This window comes from Hypanus sabinus, chromosome 22 (assembly GCF_030144855.1).
Source record: "Hypanus sabinus isolate sHypSab1 chromosome 22, sHypSab1.hap1, whole genome shotgun sequence".
NCBI classification, from domain to species: Eukaryota; Metazoa; Chordata; class Chondrichthyes; order Myliobatiformes; family Dasyatidae; genus Hypanus; species Hypanus sabinus.
The window spans coordinates 28,214,814-28,233,575 of NC_082727.1; the positions used below are offsets into that span (position 1 = coordinate 28,214,814).

At 39.9% G+C, this 18,762-nt stretch overlaps 1 protein-coding gene across 2 annotated transcripts in view; it reads left to right on the forward strand.

Moving 5' to 3' along the window:
* rtkn2 (rhotekin 2) overlaps positions 1-13,197 on the forward strand; it is a 47,975-nt gene extending 34,778 nt beyond the window's left edge. For both annotated transcript variants that reach the window (XM_059947367.1, XM_059947366.1), the window contains exons 9-12: positions 1,353-1,484; positions 3,982-4,147; positions 8,426-8,533; positions 12,758-13,197. In XM_059947367.1, coding sequence (XP_059803350.1) covers positions 1,353-1,484; positions 3,982-4,147; positions 8,426-8,533; positions 12,758-13,194 — 843 coding nt within the window. In that variant the 3' untranslated portion in view covers positions 13,195-13,197. The remainder of the gene's footprint in view (positions 1-1,352; positions 1,485-3,981; positions 4,148-8,425; positions 8,534-12,757) is intronic.
* The last annotated feature ends 5,565 nt before the right edge of the window (positions 13,198-18,762 follow it).

Below are 18,762 nucleotides of genomic sequence, written 5' to 3' on the forward strand. Positions count from 1 at the left end.
GTGCTTGATGTATTTCAAGGTAACAGTTGCACATTTTATTAGAACATAAACACTACAGTACAGTACAGGCCCTTCAGCCCACGAGGTTTGCCGACCTATTAACTTACTCTAAGATCTTTCTAACCCTTCCGTCCTGCACAACCCACTATTTTTCTATCATCCATGTGGCTAACTAAGAGCTTCTTAAATGGTCTCAAAGTATCAGCCTCTGCCACACCCTGGCAAGCATTCCATGCACCCCCCACTCTGAGTTTTCTAAAAATAAAAGCACACTACCTCTGACCCTTACTTTCTTCCAGTCACCTTAAAGTTATGCCCCTTTATATAAGCTATTTCTGTCTGAGGAAAAAATCTCTGTCTATCTACGCAATGTATGCCTCTTATCATCTTGTACACCTTTATCAAGTCAACTCTCATCTTCGTTTGCTCCAGAGATAAAAGCCCAAGCTTGCTCAAGCTGTCCTATAAGACTGGTTCTCTAGGTAAATCTCCTCTTCACCCTCTCTAATGCTTGCACATTCTTTCATATCATTCTAAAATCCAGGAAATGCTTGTTCGCACCCTCCTCTAAAGCTTGCATGTCCTTCCAGAACTGGACACGGTGCAGTCTAAATGCACTTAGTTCCATTATAAAACTTAAATTGCTTTAAAGACCGCCTGTACACTGCAGGAGTAGGGCCTCCAGTCCAATGTCACTGGACTGGTTGAAAAGTCATCCGAAGGGCATTGTAATTGAGCTCTCTCCAGTATGCAGTCTAAGTAGAGTATAGATTGCCATCCCAGAATGCAGTTGTGGTTTTCAGCATTGTATAATAAAGCAATTTGGAACCCCATATCTAAGGAAAGATGTGCTGTAATTAGAGAGGGTCTAGAGAATGATTCTGGGAATGAAAGGCTTAATATATTAGGAGCATTTGATGTCTCTGGGCCTGTACTTCAGACAGATGAAGGGGAATGTCATGGAATCCTCCTAAACTAGAGATCATAGGTTAAGGGCAAAAGTAGAAATATTTAAGGGGAACATGATGGGGAACTTCACTGAGAGAGTGTTGATGTGCTACCAGTGGAGTGGTGGATGCAGATTCAATTTCAGCATTGAAGTGACGTTTGAATAAATACAGAGATGGGAGGGGTAAGGAGGGCTCTATTCCAGGTGAAGGTCAATGGGTCTAGGCAGAATAATAGCTCAGCACAAACCAGATAGGCCAAACAGCCTGTTTCTGTGCAGTAGTGCTCTATGAATCTATTTGGAATAAATAACACTTCTCATTAATTCTTGTGAATCACTTACCATGGAGGAATGTGAATGGATATGGTTGTTTAAGGGCTGCACTTTATCTTATTTCTTCTAGCAAAATATCGGAGGACTCCCGAACTGGACAAGGTTGTACTGCATCCTGAAGAGAAGCTGCCTGACCGCATATTACTCTCCTGAAGAAATTGAGGCCCAGGTGGATCCTGCCCTAAGTATTGCCATTAATAAGGTGTGGTTTTGTCTAATTGGTTTCAGGAAAGTCTTTTATTATATCTTGTGTCATGTTGTGTGATGCAAAAAAGTTATCACACATGTAATCAACAAATCTGAGCTGTTTGTAAGCGTGTAAATGGTGGGAAGAATTGTGCTGGCCTGGGATTTAAGTTGCATGTTTTAGTGGTGCTTCGGTGCAGCTGGCCTGCAGCTATAGTCCTGCCCAACATAGAGGCTGTTGACAGACTCTGACAGGAGAGAAAGCTGAAGATGTGGCCTTGATTTCTGTCAAAGCTGTGAGACCATAAGTCATAGGAGCAAATTAGGCCATTTAGCACATCGAGTCTGCTCTGCCATTTCATTGTGGTTAATTTATTATCCCTCTCAACCCCATTTTCCTGCTTTCTCCTCATAACTTTTGATAACCTTACTAATCATGAACCTATCAACCTCTGCATTATATATACTCAATGACTTTGACCTCCACAATCATCCATGGCAATGAATTCCAGAGAGTTTTATCAAGGACAATAATAGTTTGCAAATGTCTCTGCTGTTGGTCTGTATACAGAAAGCTGAGATTTACTGAAATTTCAAGGTCTTAAAGCAAGTGATTACAATCACAACCCAATAGTTCTCACAGGATTTACTGTCTATATTATTGATTGGGACCAGGGAGCAAAAAACAAAGTTTCCAAGTTTGCTAATGATACATAAATAGGTGAAAGGGCATTGCGATCCTGCAGCTAGATGTAGATTGAGCAATTGGACATAAACCCGACTAATGTGAGGAAATATGAGCTCACATACTTTGATAAGAGGAATCAAAAGTGAATTATTATCCAAACGAAAAGAGCCTGTACATGAGTGAAGTACAGAGGGGATTTAGGTGTCCTAATAGTACATGAATTACAAAAAGCTAGCGGGCAGTTCCAACAAGCAGTTAAGAAGGCATCTGACATACTGGTCTTTATTGCAAAGGGGTTGGAGTTTAGGGATGGCTTGTTGCAACTTACAGAGTACACCTGCCTAAAAAGGAACACAGTAGCATTGGAGGCAACAAAAGGAGATTCACCAGCCTAACTGCTGGGATGAGAGGCTGATCCCATCAACAGAGGGCAGGCCTTTCAGTCTTTATTCTTTGGAGTTTAGAAGAGTAAGAGATAGTCTTATTCAAGCATATAAGATCCTAAAGGGGCTTAGCAAGGTGGGTGTTGAAATGTTTTCACAAGTGGGGAAGTCACAAAGAAGAGGACATAGCTACAAAATATTGGAACAAACATTTTAAACTGAGGTGTACATGAATTTCTTCAGTGAGAGACGATGAATCTTAGGAATTCTCTGCCCCAAAGATGGTGGAGGCCAGATTATCATATATTTAAACTGCAGGTGAATAAATATATGAAAGAATGAGGAATTAAGTGTAATGGGTAGAGAGGTGAAGTGTCCTACTCCTGATGCTCTTTTCTTGGGTGGTTCCAGTCAATGGGTGACCAAACTTAGGTTTTAGGAGTATCCCAACAGTGGGAAATAGTTGGGTGTGATTGGGTGCTGGTGGTGAAGAGGCAAGGGGAGCTGGAGTATTTGATGAAGAACTGCAGATGTCAGGGAACAGCAAAAAATGAATGTTTCGGTGTGCCAGTCGGAAGAGCGGCAAGTTCAAGGTTGTGAGAACAGGCCTTCATTCTTGACAGCCTACTCTGCCCATACCAAAATACATGTCAGCTGCTTTATGGGAACAATGGCAGGATTACTTTCAAATCAACTTTGTAAAATTACACATGAATTTGTTAACTTACTGGAAAGATTCTAGACGAGTTAATTGAGAAACTTCTTGTTAGGTCAACATATGTTGTCCGGCAATGAGTAATAGAAAATGAATTTGCATGCATATTATCTAAAAGATGTTTATCTTCTCCTGGAAGTATTCAAATCAACCAAAATCCTATCTTCAAACATATTACCCAGTCTGTATACAGCAAGTTGACAGATGCCGAATAAAGAAATGGAGGTCAGTTTGATTCTGGAGATACTACAGTTGTGTTCATTGGGGAAGCTGTGTAGGTTTGCAAACTCAGACTTGAGTTTAATTATTGCTGAAATTGCCAGGCTCCAGGACCTCTTCATTCTCCCATCAGTAAAAGGTGGGCCCTCGTTTCTGTCATGAAACTGGTGAGCATTTTGATGTGGGGAAACTATCCTGCACATGAAACACATTATTATTATCTTGCCCTTGTCTCACTTTATTTCTGTGCTGCTATACTGAAAGGATGAGTTCACCACCTGCTGATTTGTGGGTATTTTCTAAACCTCTTCTCCACACACTGCTCTCCTCACCCCAACTCTCTTTCTGCCCCAATCTGTCTGTCTCACCCCACTCTGCTCTGAACTGCTCCCCCACTCATCTCCTGGCCCGGCCCCTCTGCAATCTCTGTAACATTTTAACGTTGATTGTTAATGCATAGCAAAATAGGAATAAAGGAGACCTAACCTATTGTGATCAAAATCTGCAGGAAACTAGAATTCGAACCCTGGGGAAAGATTCACAGAGAAAGACACACAGCTTTTCCATTATCAACCCTTACAGTGGGGAGACGTCCAGCCGGGTGTTTGCTGTTGACTCCGAAGCTGATCTACAGCAATGGATGGAGGCTTTCTGGCAACACCTCTGTGATATGAGTAAGTTGGCAGTGTGTTGTGCCCAAAGCTGCTGATTGTGGTTCTACTGTGTGTTCCTCATGAGAATCATCCATGTACTGACCCCTTGATTGTCTGGTGATGCACCTCTCTTATTTAGGCAGTCACCTAATAGTGGCATTTCAATGCCATTCATTATCAGCCATCCTTGATCTTGGTAGTTGTTCATTTAAACAAAAGTCAAGGGTTAATTTTGGCCAGTAGCTCAGGAAGTGTAATCCTGGCTTGCATTAGTACTCCATGGACCTTACTCGCAGACACCTGAGCATGTGAATGTGACTGAAACCTCTTTTTGCTTCTGGTCTCTGTCAATAGTTTATTCTTTTGGGTTGTAAAGTTTGATGAGGATATGTGCAGTGTCCCAGCCTGCGATCATGCAGTCACTTCTAATGCATGCCATCTTTCCTGGTAGCATGATGGAGTTGTCAAACATATATCTCACTTATAACAATGCAGCAAAAAATTGATGAGCTATGTTATGAAGTTAGTGCTGAAAATGTCCATGCACTCTAGAAGGAATTCCTCTTGACACTGTTTTGAAATACAGTTTGGAACTACTTGAGGGGTGATCCCATGTCATTCTGACTGAGCCATGATTCAATCTTGCCTGAATTTGTGAAGTACTCTAATCCATCTAATGTCTTTGTTCTCTGGATGCTTCTCTTCATCATGAAAGTGGAATCTGTATCTACCAAATATAATTTGTGCTTGGCTGATAACACAGTTCCAAAGACAAGCTTTCTAGTTACTATAGCTGGAGTTCAGTGATTAGTGGTGAATTTCTGCCTTTGCATTTCTCCCCATACCAATGAATTGTCGCAGGAATTGCCTTTCTTTCCTTTTTGGTTAGGCAGTCCTGATTAGTAGTTTCTGCAGGTTACATGTAAACTTGCTTTCCATCCTCTCTCACTGCTGCCAGTACCACATCTCTGAGCTTCAGAATAGCCATCTTCTGCACCATGTTAGTTGTGAAAAATGACCATCGGTATCCAGGGTAGTGCCATTATTCATCCAGTTATCCAGTTCTATTTTCCTATCTACCAACACCTCTAGACATGAAGAGGGATAAATTCAAGATGCCTCAGAAGCAGTACTCTGGTGAATGGAGCAAGCTTAAAAAGGAGATGGTGCAAGTAGTTAGTATTGATGCATGCAACATAAATAACTAATTTTCAGAAATTAATATTTTGGGGGTATTAATAATTTGGGACTGGTAATAACCAGTGCAGTATAGCATAGGAGCAGACCCTTCGATCTACGATGCCTGTGCTGACCATGATGCGGAATTATACAAAATCTCTTCTGTTTGCTTGTGATCCATATCCCTCCAATCCCTACATTCTCCTACATCTGAAAAGCCTCTATTGTATCTGCTTCCACACACCATGGCAGCCTGAACTTGTTCCATGCACCAGCCCACTCTGTTTTTAAAAAAAAAACCTGCCTGCATATCTCACTTAAACTTTCTCCCTCTCACCTTAAGTTCATGTCCTCTAGTCTAATGTCTAATTGACCTTTCAACACTCAAAAAAGATTAGTAGTTTCATGTATCTCATACTTTTATAAACTTGCATCAGTTCACCTCTCTGCTTCCACACCAAAGAACCCAAATTGTCCAACCTGTCCTTGCAGCTCATAACACTTAATATAGGCAGCATTCTCTTCCATATCCTTTCCAAAGTTTCCACATCCTACTTGTAATGTTTTATGTGTGACTTAACCAAAAGCTCTATATAGCTACAACACAGCTTCCTTACTCCTATGCCTAGGGCAGCACTTGGCACAACGCTATTACAGCTTGAGTTGTTGGAGCTTGGAGTTCAATTCTGATGCCATCAGTAAGGAGTTTGAATGTCCTCCCCATGAACATGTGAGTTTCCTCCAGGTGCTACAGTTTCCTCCCAAGTTCCAAAGACCTAACAATTAGTAGGTTAATTGGTCATTGTAAATTATCCTGCAGTTAGGCCAGGGTTAAATGCTAGGTAGAAAGACCTGTTTCGTATTGTATCTCTAATTAACTTTTTTAAATGCTTAGTGCACATTGAAGGTGAGCATGTCATACACCTTCTTTAGGTCATAAGATATAGGTGCAGAATTACATCATTCAGTCCGTCAAGTCTGCTCCACCATTCAATCATGACTGATTTATTATCCCTCTCAATCCCATTCTCCTCATTTCTTTTGACACCCTTACTAATCAAGAACCTATCGACCACCACTTTAAATGCACCCAATGACTTGGCCTCCACAGCCACCTGTGGCAATGAATTGCACAGATTCACCACCCTCTGGCTACAAAAATTCTTCCTCATCTCTGTACTAAAGAATGCCCTTTTATTTTGAAGCTGTGCCCTCTGGTCATAGACTCTCACTATTGGAAACGTCCTCTCCACATCCACTCTATCCAGACTGTTCAATATTTCAATCACATCCCCTTCCATTCTGCTAAACTCCAGCGAATATATAAGCCAAGAGCCATCAAACAGTCTTCATATGTTAACCCTTTCAACCCTGATATAATTTTCATGAACCTCTTTTAGACCCTCTTCAATGCTAGCACATCCTCAGAATTGCTCGCAATACTCTGTGCGATCTGACCATTGGCTTTTGAGGCCTTAGCATTACATCCTTGCTTTCATATTCTATTCCTCTTAAAATGAATGCTGACATTGCATTTGTCTTCCTTGCCACTGACACAACTTGCAAATTAACCTTTAGGGAATCCTGTATGAGGGTTCCCCAAAACCGTTTGCACCAATAATTTTTGGATTTTCTCCCCGTTTAGAAAATAGTACATGCCTTCTACCAAAGTGCATGACCATACACTTCCTTGCTCTGTATTCCATCTGCCACTTCTTTGTCCATTCCAGTCTTTCTAAGTCCTTCTGCAGAACAGTAGAAGAACTAGAGAAAGCAAGTTTAAAATTTTGGTCCTTCATTAACCTGAAACTGTAATATGATTTTACTCTCTCCAGATCCTGCCTGATCTGCTGAGTATTCCCAGCACTTTCTGTTTTTATTTCAGATTTCCCACAGTTTTTTTTTGCTCTTATAGCCTGCGTTAGTTGCAGCAACATCCTGATTCCCAGCATTACCATAGAAGAGATCTGTTTATAAGAATATACAAAAGGATTTGTAAGTAAATCAGCTTCAAATTCTTATGTACATCAAGACATAGTGAAATGTGTCATCCGTGTTAACAACCAACAGGGGGCAGCCTGCAAGTGTTGCCACACATTCCTGTGCTAGCACAGCATGTCCACAAAACTCGGCAGAACAACACAAAACACAACAAGCAATAAACTAACAACAACAAAAGAAGCCCCTTTCCTCTCTCCCACTCATCCACATACATGGACAGTCCTCCAACTCCAGGATGGGTCTCCAGGTTTGGCCATTGGGCCACAACTTCTGTACTTGTAATTGGCCTTCAGGCTTTGATCTTCAGTATCAACAGCCCCTCCCCCACTATACTTGCCAATGAAGGGACCCAAACTCCAAGTGTGCTGACTAACCAGCCTCTGTACCTCCTGCTTGCATAAGTGAGCAAATGATCTGGATTAGCTTGACAGTCATGGATATCCTTCATCCCCATGTCCACATTGCAGGCCTTCAAGCGTGAGGTGAGGTCTGGAGTCTGGATGTCATTTATTTCATATCTACATCACTGGCCTTTCAAATGCAGAGCAAAAAGCCTTGATTTCGGATGTCCTTTGTCACCCATCACTGGTCTTCAAACAAGGAGCAGAGCCCAAACCTCTAATTCCTTCACACCCTTGTCTCTGTCCCAAAAACTTTGCTAGGAACTTTTTTAAAAAATAACTAATTCTGAGGACAATCTCAATGGAGACCACAACTCTGATAGATAAAGATATCATGAGGAACGATGAGAAAATACGACTGAGGTCCTGATTGGTCATAATCTAATAGCAAGGTCAAAAGACTGAATTGTGTCTTCTTCCAGTATCCCTCTTTGAGGCCAGGCTAACTTTATGAGCAATTCTTTGTTTTCATTATAACAAAAGCTTGGTAATGGCCCAACCAATGTTATTCAATTTGCAGATTTCTGCAGGAAGCCTGTTCTTAACAATCTTTTTTTAATGCTTGAGAATAATTCATGGTTCCTGCTTGCTGAAAGTAATTCCTTGCTTGATAAGTGCTTTAGTATTGGAAATTTCCCAGATTTTCCAAAAAAAGAGTAGGTTTAATTCTCTTTTCTTTTAAGTATGCTGTATGTAATGGCTGTGTTTTAACTTCCAGGCCAGTGGAAGCATTGTTGCAAAGAGCTTATGAAAATTGAGATTATGTCACCACGGAAACCACCTTTATTCCTCACAAAACAAGCAACTTCAGTCTACAATGATATGAGTAAGTGGCCTTTGCCTTTCTAAATGTGGCCTTGTTATAAAAGGATCATTGTTTGAAATTCAAATAGTTCCCGTGTATAAAGCAAAAATGCTACTCCATGCATAATTTGGAACAGCATGACTTAACTAGCAATGATGGAATCCAGTGAAGTGAATTTTAATATGGGTCAGATTACTAAAATCTACAGCTACAAACTGCTGAGAAGTGACAGAGTTTTCAGTACAGTTCTTAGGTTTGAATGTAGTTCTCAGTTTTATTATTTTCTGTGTTTAACTGTTTTGCATTTCACTTTATTGCCTGTCTATCAAAAATAAATCGTGCCAGAGTGAAAATCGTAATTCTTTGCAACCTTGTTCTTTGCTCCATTGTTTTCGAATTAAGTCTGCTTTTTTTTGTTCCAGCCTAAGCAAACCATGGATTTGATATTTGGCACCGTTGTCCTTTGTTTCAGACTCTGTTTCTCTTAAATGTCAAATCTAACGCACTATATTTGTAAGGGTCAGGTAAAATTTGCCACAGAATTTCAACAAGCTAAAAGTAGACTGGCAGCTTTTTATTGACTTTTATTTTTGTGCTGTTTAGGAATTTAATCACTGATTTTTATCCCTGCCAATCCTATCTGCTTCTGATTAGTAAGCAGAGGGTTTTAATTTAAGAACACAATTACAAATTGTCAGTTAACTTACAAATGTAACTTTTTTTGAGCAGGAATTTTGCAACCCTATTTAATGCATAGGTTTTTCTGACTTTGTGCTGCATTGCATTCAAAGGAAAGCTCCCCTTTCCTGCCTTTCTCTGTCCCTGCCCCCCATTGCAGTCTCATAAGCATCCTTTACGCCTATTTGCTTTTTATGAGCTTTCAATCTTCTAATAATACATAGGCTGGATAAAATGTTGGCCTATTTAAACAACTTTCTTCATGTGAATGGAGAAATTCTTCAGTCGATCAATGTAGCATTATGTTGCTGTACATTATGGCATTAGAGTGAATAACCATTGGCTTAGTAGAAAGGTAGATATTAAGCAGCTCTTCAGAGCAGAGAAAGAGTGGCAGTGACTTAGGGAAGATCTTCCAGCGCCTATGGTCTTGGCAACTGTAGTCCTGGTTGCCAAAAATGGAGCAATAAATATTAAGCTGGAATAAAAACATGTATTTGATTATCACATGGTCACCATGCACAATGTTTATGTAGGGGCCCCTGAAGGAACCTACATTCTGTTCTCCACGTTAGCTATTGAGTAGATTAACCCTAGTCTTGAACTTGTGTGTCTCCAACTCATTGGATGATACAGTGCTACAAATAAACATGGATTTGCCTGTAAGTTGGTCTTTATGTATATTTTATATGAAAATGTTTTATGTCATTTTACAGTATAACCAATACCTGCAAGTAATTCCTGAAGTATTAAGCAAAACCATTCCTATTAATAATGTCTTTTTGAATTAAAGTAAGTTTTGCCCAATGGCAGTATCTAGGGCAGTAATTCATTGTTTCAACACTAGATGGTGCTTTATTCCTTTACTATTTATTGCCACATGCCTTTTAAGAAGTCCAGATGAGCAGTGATGTGTTACTGTTTGCAAGCATCTTCAAAACCACAATTGATGTTATTAATAGAACGTTTTGTACTGGTATTTCCCACATATATAATGCCTATATAAAAGCCTATTGAGCACTTTGATGATTTATCCAGTAACTTGGAAGGCTGTGAGGAAAAACTATTCGCATAAATCACAGCATAATGAATAATCCACATCTTCCTGCAGCTGTTACCATATATGGTCTGATTCCCACTACGGGAGTTTTATGTTGCGCAGTAGCTAATCATAATTCCCAGCATTGTGAGTGAGTCACAATGTGTCTGCACTCTAAATCAGGTAAACTGCTGCACAGAGAGGAAATGAAACATCAAAAACATTTCTTGCAGCTTATTGTGACCACATACTTGATGAAAGCGGCCTCGCACAGTTAATACAAATTCTCCCATTCTTGGTAATTTCTGAATCATTCTTGAAATCAGAATTTGAAATATTATAAATCTCCCAGGTGCTTAAAAGTCGACATCTGCAAGATGTGAATCGGCTGGGGGAGGATGTGTGAACAGTAAATACATTAACTATTTATCTAAACCTGATGTTGTTTGTAGACAAGAACAGAAAAATCTGAAGTGGTTATGGTAAAAAAAACTGGTTAACTTATCAGACTACAGATCCAGTGATTTGAATATCGTCATGCTGTCTGGAAAGTTAAATTTCAAATAATTAAATAAATCTGGAATAAAAAGCCATGAAATACCAGATTGTTGTTAAAAACCCCACATGGTTCACTTGTGTCCTTCAGAGCGAGAGAGAGAACTGCCATCTTCTGTGTTTTCAGAACCACCAATGTATTTAACTCTTAAACTGGCCTTTGAAGTGACCAATCCAGCCACACCGTTTAGCATAGGCAATACATTTAGCAACATACACATTCACGAGTAAATAGATTTTTAAACTCAAGAACACAAGAAAATAGGAACAGAAGTAAGGTGACTCGGCCCTCAAGCCTGCCCCTCCCCTCTACATTGTGATCCAAGATGACCTGCCCCAGATCCCCGTTGCTCTTAAATCCCCAATCCTTCAGTTATCTACCTCCTTTTTAAATACCCCAGATTTTAGTCTTTACAGTAGAGAATTCTGAGATTTACTATCACCTGTGAGCAGAAATTCTTTTGTGCCTCAATTTTAAATTGTGGCTGAAGGACAGCTTTGCCCCTTGTTAGAAGACCATTGAACAGTTCCCTAGTGTAATAAAATGGACTCCTGACCTTGTAATCTACTTTGTTCTGGCCTTGCACCTTATTGTCATTCCATTCCACACTTTCTCTGTAACTATAACACTTAAATCTGATTTCAGTTATTGATTTTCCCTCATTGCACTGGTGTGATGAAATGATTTATATGGTTGATGTGCAGAGCAATGTTTTTCACTGTACCTTGGTATATGTACCAATCATCATCATCATTATGTGCCGCGTCATATGATGTGGGTGATCATGGTCAATGACCATGATTGTTCTTGGCAAGTTTTTCTACAGGAGTGGTCTGCCATTGACTTCTTCTGGACAGTGTCCAGCCAATGGTGATCCCAGCCATTGTCAATACTCCAGAAAAAGTCTGCTTGGTGTCAGTAGCCACATAAGATATGCACCAGCTCCTCATACCAACATCCACCACCTACTCCCATAGCTTCATGTGACCCTGATCGGAGGGGCTAAGCAGGTGCTACACCTTACCCAGAGGTGACCTGCAAGCTAGTGGAGGGATGGAGCGCCTCGCACCTCCTTTTGGTGCAGATATAGCTCCACCCTACCACCTAGATATGTGACAGTAATAACCTAATTTACCAATTTTTATTGATGACTTCTTTTCAGACACATAAAACAATGTAGCACAGGAACAGGCCCTTCAGCCCACAATGTGATGCCGCATTGACACATAATCACTTCTGTCTTCATGCGATTCATATCTCTTCTCTTCTTGCTTACTCATGAGCCTATCTAAGAACCTCTTAAACCTCCATCAATATCGCTGGAAGTGTATTCCAGGTATCCACCACTCTAAAAAAAACGATTTACACACACTTGTCCTTTGAACTTCCTTCCACCTTAAATGCATGACCTTTAGTACTGGATATTTCAACTTCGGAGGAAAAAGCTGCTGACTGTCTATCAATGCCTCTCAATTTTATCAGCCACTATCAGGTCTCCATTCTGTGTGTCCTGCTCCAAAGGAATTGACCAACTTCTTGTAGCTCATAGTGTCCAATTCAGGCAGCATCCTGATACCCTCTTCTCCACCCACTTGTAATCATGCCCCCTCGTTGGGGACTCTTCTATTGGAGACAACTTAGCCACCTACAAACGTCACAGCACCATTTTTATTCCATTGTATTTCTTTGTATCTGCTGTGAATGCCTGAAAGGAAATGAATCTCAGGATAGTATATGGTGACATATATGCACTTTGATAACTTACTTTGAATTTTGAACTAGTTGGTCTGTTGTGCTTCAATCAAATTCCTTCTTGACTTGCACTTTACCTCTTCCCTTTTCCCTCTATTTCCCCCTGACCTCTGCTCCTCTCCAACTCTTCACCACTCTTGTTGGGAAAATCATAATTGTTGGAAATGAGATGCAAGTGAATCAGCCCTTCATCTCATCACCCAATTCTATTGTTTTACAGACATCGAGTCTCCGGTGAAGGATGAGAGTCTAGTGGATATTATCCGGAATAGAATCCAGGAGACGGACGGAGAGTTCCTACTGGGTCAGCAGGAAGAGTCCAATCCACCACGGTGGGCAGCTCTCTTTGATGGCACTCACGATATGGTCTTCCAGAAGAGCAGCCCAACTCCAGAGGGGGCAGGTCTCCCTACCCCAACGTCTCCAGGAAGAGCCAAGAAGCGGCCGGCCCCCGCTCCACCAGTAGGGAAGCTGCCCTACCGGCCGGGAAAATCTGACCCAGATCAGCAGCAGAAAGAGAACACTCCTTTATCTTCTGGCAGGAGATCCAAGCTGCAGCGTGCTCCTCCTTTGCCTGAGCCACGCAGTAAGGTCACAAGCAAAGACACCACCCAGGCGATGTCCAAGCCTCCTCTGCCAGCCAGGCCAGTACTCTAACGCTGACAGAAAAGCTCCATCAGGTTCCAGTTCAACCATATAACCTGGACGTTATCTGAAGTGCAGAGTGTTTTTGAGATGGACTCACAACGTGCAGAAACTATGGGCAATGTTAATTGTTCTTCAACCTGAACACCATTTATTGTGGATTTCCCAAATGCACCTAAACATATAGCATTAATATATCAAAGGGACTAGTCATTAGCCTGAATTATTGCTTTATTCTTGATTATTTTTGTCAGAATTCCATGTCCTATATTTTCAAAACCTGTCTGAGCAATCTATTTAGAACCCAGCAGATTTTGCATAACTCACAACTAAAATAATTCTACTTCAGGAAATTTTTCTGCCTTTTTTCCCCCAATCTCTAAATAATAATTTTTGAAAAAAGTTTTGTTGCAGTGAAACTTGGAATAGCAGAAAAAAGAACATTTCAAATATAGGGCTTCCTCAGGTTATGAATGTCAGACTTTTGCACACCCCTACATATGAGCAATATTCAAATGTCTGAGGTACTTACACGCAGTCGTTGCTAAAGGTGAAAGAACTGGTTTCCTCTCTCTGTCTAACTATTAGTAACTGTTCTCTCTTATCAGTCTTAATGTTTTAGATGCCATTCATTATAATACCATCTCAAGTGATCTTTGTGTATTTCCCAACTTGTGGACAAGCTTGGCTTATGGGCATCTATAAAACTAGAACCTGTTTGTTGCCTGGACTTGATTGATCTATCAATATGTCTGCGCTGACTGTGAAGTGTGTGTGTGAACAGATTTTCACTCATTTGTACTTTATCCAAATTGAACAATTTTTAACCGGCAGGCAGCTCCTAGAAATCCCCGTTTTCCTGGGTGGATTCTGTATTCCATTGCAGACACTTTTTTATATAAAAAGAAATGAGTCATTCTATTGCTGGGGGAATGATTTTACAGCTATCATGAATGAGAAAGTTAAATGAGGATAGTACAAAATGAACCACTTCCATATGAATACTTTTATTTCCAATTAGTATCAGCTCAACAATCTCCGGAGAAGGACTTGTGTTTATAAGATGTCTTTCTTGTCTCAGATCATAGTATCGGTAGTTCGTGTCCCATTTCAGCAGCCATTTTGGACACGTTACCAAACACAGCAGAGATGTTAAGGAATATGTACTGAATATGTTCACTACTAAAAAGAATTCCCCTTGACACTGTTTTGAAGAACAGTTTGGAGCTACTTGAGGGTTGATCCTATATCATTCTGACTGAGCAAGAGCATTATGCACTGAGCCAGTATTGTATCTGACCTGCATTGGTGAAGTACTCTAATCCATCTAAATTTTTGAAGGTGGGCTCTGTAACTAACAAAGCCAATGTATATTTCAAGATTCAAGTTTACACTTGTACATCGAAATACATTGTTTATGTTAGTGAACAGCACACCCAGAGGGTGCTGAGAGCTGCCCACGTGTCGCCACTCATTCCAGCACCAGCATAGCATGCTCGGCAGAACAACACAGGACACAACAAAACAGAATATAACAAGCAATTAAACAGTAACAGCAAAACAAGCCCCATAACTCCTTCTCACTCACAGACGTTCACCGTTCTGTAACTGCAAGACAGTCTGTCTTCAGCCTCCGGCGTCCAGTGGTCTTGGATTTGTACTCGAACGTAGACGTTGAACTTTTGACTAGGCCATCAGATTTACTGGTTCGCAGACCTGGCTCTTTGGCCAAAGCTCCAAAGACATGTTTTCCAGTTACCTCGAGTTCAATGATTTGCGATGATTTCAAAACACTCCTGTGCGTCGTTCAAGGTATTGGAAGAGTTCCTTTAGTGAGACAAGGTGGGAACAAGCGTTCCAGCTTCCTGGGCAGTTGTCCTCCCAAAATCAGACTACAGTCTGACCGGTACCAATTCTCCTTTGCACAGACATTAATTGGCAGCTGATGGCAAGCATTTGGACATTTTGAAACTAAACTATTTGGAATTTATGCTGGAAGAAGATTGGCCTTGGTCTTATTGAATGACACAGCAGATATGAGTGGTGGAATGGTCAATGTATGCTTTGTAGTATTATTTGACTGATCGTCCTATGCCAGTCAAATCGAGGAAGCGTATCTGGGTTTTCTTTCTTGGCAGTTTGGCAGAAATTCGGCTATCCTTCCAGAGGTACAGTGGGTCTATGATTCCTTAAATGAGCTAAGTTATCTTTTAAACTCCTAGTTTGTTACATGCCATCATGCATGCAGAAGCTGAAAATCCAGAGCAACGTACACAAAATGCTGGAGGAAATCAGCAGGTCAAGCAGCATCTATGGAGGAAAATAGTTAAAATTACAGGCGATGATCCTTCATCAGAACTCCAGCTTTCTGTTTGTTGTATTTAAATCTGTAGTTTTTTAAAATACCTTTTTGAAGATCCTAACAATAGTTGGTACTTACTATTTTTGGAGTAAATTGTTGAAAGCATTTTTGTATTTTGATGTGATATGGGATCTAGGCTACTATTTTAAATTGGAATGTGAATTCATATTGTAAGCCAGATTTAACTATAAATATGCAGCTACTGGTGTCTGCTCTTTGACTCTACATTTATAAACCCCTTGCCTGCAAAAGTTGTTAAAAGTATGAATTGATAATTGTGTGGTGAAGGAAATGGAGAAGCTGGCAGTGTTTCCTTAACCAGAGGGAAGAGCTGACAAATAAACAGCACAATGAATCACAAAAGGTTAATTAAATGTCATCAGGTGCAGGAAGAAAATAAGAGGGAAAGTTTAGAGAGGAAAAACAAAGCTAATTTGCATTTTAACTTTTAAGAATGGAACATTTTCAAAACCCCCAAAACAAAATCAAAACTTAATAGAATGAGGCTAGTAATGGATCATTTGTTATACAGAAGGGTGGCTGACAGTAATTTATAAATATTACATTGCTAAAAGATCATTTTAGTTTCACTTGACGTAGATCATTGATGAGACAGGAAGATGCTGTTTTGTACAGAGCTAGTGTCAGAGCAGATAGAAACATTGGGGTGTTGGCATTTAACCACACATCACTGCTTGCCTGGAGGTGCTGTGGCATTTACATTTGATTAATGATGAACATCATTAGCTTCGTTGTTATTTTGACAAAGTAGCCAATAGTGTTGAAAAGTATATGAACTGTGAGAGTACATGTTATGGTTAAATGAGTAGCAGAAAATGTAGCTGTCAGGAAATTGAGATTAAATTAAATCTGATTCAGCTGTTTTTTTTTATCTGTAAGAGTTTCCTACTGTATCTTAGAATTGTTACATTGGATGATTTAACACTAATGTTACTGATGTTCTTTTTTTCTCCTAAAATTAAATTTCATCCCTAATCAGGATTGTGGTTATTCATGTTTAAACCTTTTTTCATTTAAATTGTTCTTCACGTTGTTCCTGTGTTGAAGAAAATAATTTGTCAGCCTTGTATTTTGTAATAGCCTTCAGGAAAATACCTGTGATTAATTCCTCACCAGCTGGTAAAGTTACCCAGACTTTACAGGATCAGAGTTGGGGAAAATAGAAACATTTTGCACTAGGCTCTGTTAGGAGTTCCTGTTGCAACGGAAGGTATATTGCTGAGGTGGAATAGAGGGAACTACCTTGAATGCAGTTGATCCAACCACTGTGGGTCAAATAGAAAAGCACTAACTTCCCACACCTTCATGGAAATGTTGAAGTGGAGGGAAGCAGATTTCACTTTAAACAAAAGCATTGCTTCCAGGTACAGTGCTTGAGTTCTGCTCTGAAATAATTCAAGCGCATGGCGGGGAGAGGCAATGTTTCAATCCAGCACATAATTAAATGTAATCTGGCAACAAGCAGTTGCATTTGAAATGGCAAAACATTTTACAATGTATATCAAGGTTTTGGTCACAGGTACAGTACATGGGTGGTATATTTCCTTAACCAAAATATTTCTCTTGTTCAAATCAGTTAGTTGGGCAGGGGATTTACTTGGGGAAGGTGGTCTACACTATAGCTTTTGGTTCCACAAAAGAAGTTATTATAAACACGCATTCTTAGTAGTACACCCCGGAGTAATAGTTACAGAGTTATAGAGCAGTACAACACAGAAATGGGCCCATTGGCCCATCTAGTCCATGCCAAACTATTACTCTGCATTAATCCACATCGCCTAATATATACGTATGAAGTTGCTGTGATATAACACAAACTGTTAGTAGCAAGCTCCCATGCACCGTTTCCCTCAAGGCACTGTGGAGGATTATATTAGAAAGTCGACATTTAGTAATATCATTACTGCTATCTTTATTTTTAAATATCTGCTGTTCTGCAAGGATAATATAAATACTTGCCCGAGTCAGCAACCCCATGAACTTGGGTATGATGTGTATTTGAAATCTGCAAAGGATTTCTCAATGTATCATATTTGGAAACAGATGAGAATGATTAGGATACTTCCTCTGCCTTCAGGCACTGGGTATTAATGATAAATGGCTCCAGAACAGTCTTTATTTGCGTTCTAATACTCTTTTCCAAACTTGAGTTGCACAGTTGTGTCAGTCCCACCAGTCGATAGTATGGTTTGTGAACTTTCAATGAAATAATATTTTTGAGTTCAATTGCATATCCGTCTAAACTTCCAAGAAAAAGAGAGTATTAATCACAGCAATGTAATAACTTTTTAAAGGCATAACTTGTGAAAGGCTCCGCTGTAACATAATGACTGAGCCATATGGAACTTTGTAGACTTTTGCAGGATTGATTTAGCTCATAAAACTTTAGTGTTTCCTTCTCTAAGCGGTCTGCCATGTGCTATTATTAAATTTGAGGGTGCATTTTAAACAAGCATCACACTTAAATTATTGGAAATTTCAGAAGAACCAGGATAAACATAAAATAGAAAAGAATAAAAGGTTTTGGGTAAGATTGAGTAGATTAGGAGAAGCTTTGTAGATCATTAATGGTGGCACAAGTCTCCTAAGTGGAATTATCTGTTTCTGTACAGTACATTTTGTGAAATGTGTATAAGATTTAAAAATGCCTTTGCCTCTGAACCTGAAAATTCAAGAGACCTTCTGCTCTTTGTTTTTCCAGATTCCATATTTTCCAAGTTCTACGAAACTGCTGCCCATGTCCTATTCACCCATTGCTTTATCCATCCTGACTGATTTTGGCTCTTAGTTAAGTAAAGCTTTTATCTCCACATTCTCACCCTTGTACCCACATACCTTCATGGTCTTCTCAATTTACACTCTATAATCTCTCCAATGTCATAACACTCTAGTACTTGAGCTCCGCCAGTTCTGTCCTCTTGTTCTCTCTAAATGTTAATTATTCCACTCTCACTGCCTGCGTAGCCAGGATCACATTGTGCCACTCTGTTGCTTTTATTACTACTCGTTCCACTAGGTATCCTTAGGATTGACTGAGCCCTTCTAAAGTGCACAGTGTATTTAAGCCAGAGATGTGTTCTCCAGTATTTAACTGCTGAGATGCTCAATACCAAGATACAAAACCCTGAAAGGATGTATCACTAGGCTTAAGAAAACCTTCTACCCTGCTTTCGAATGGATCTCATGATAGTCTACCT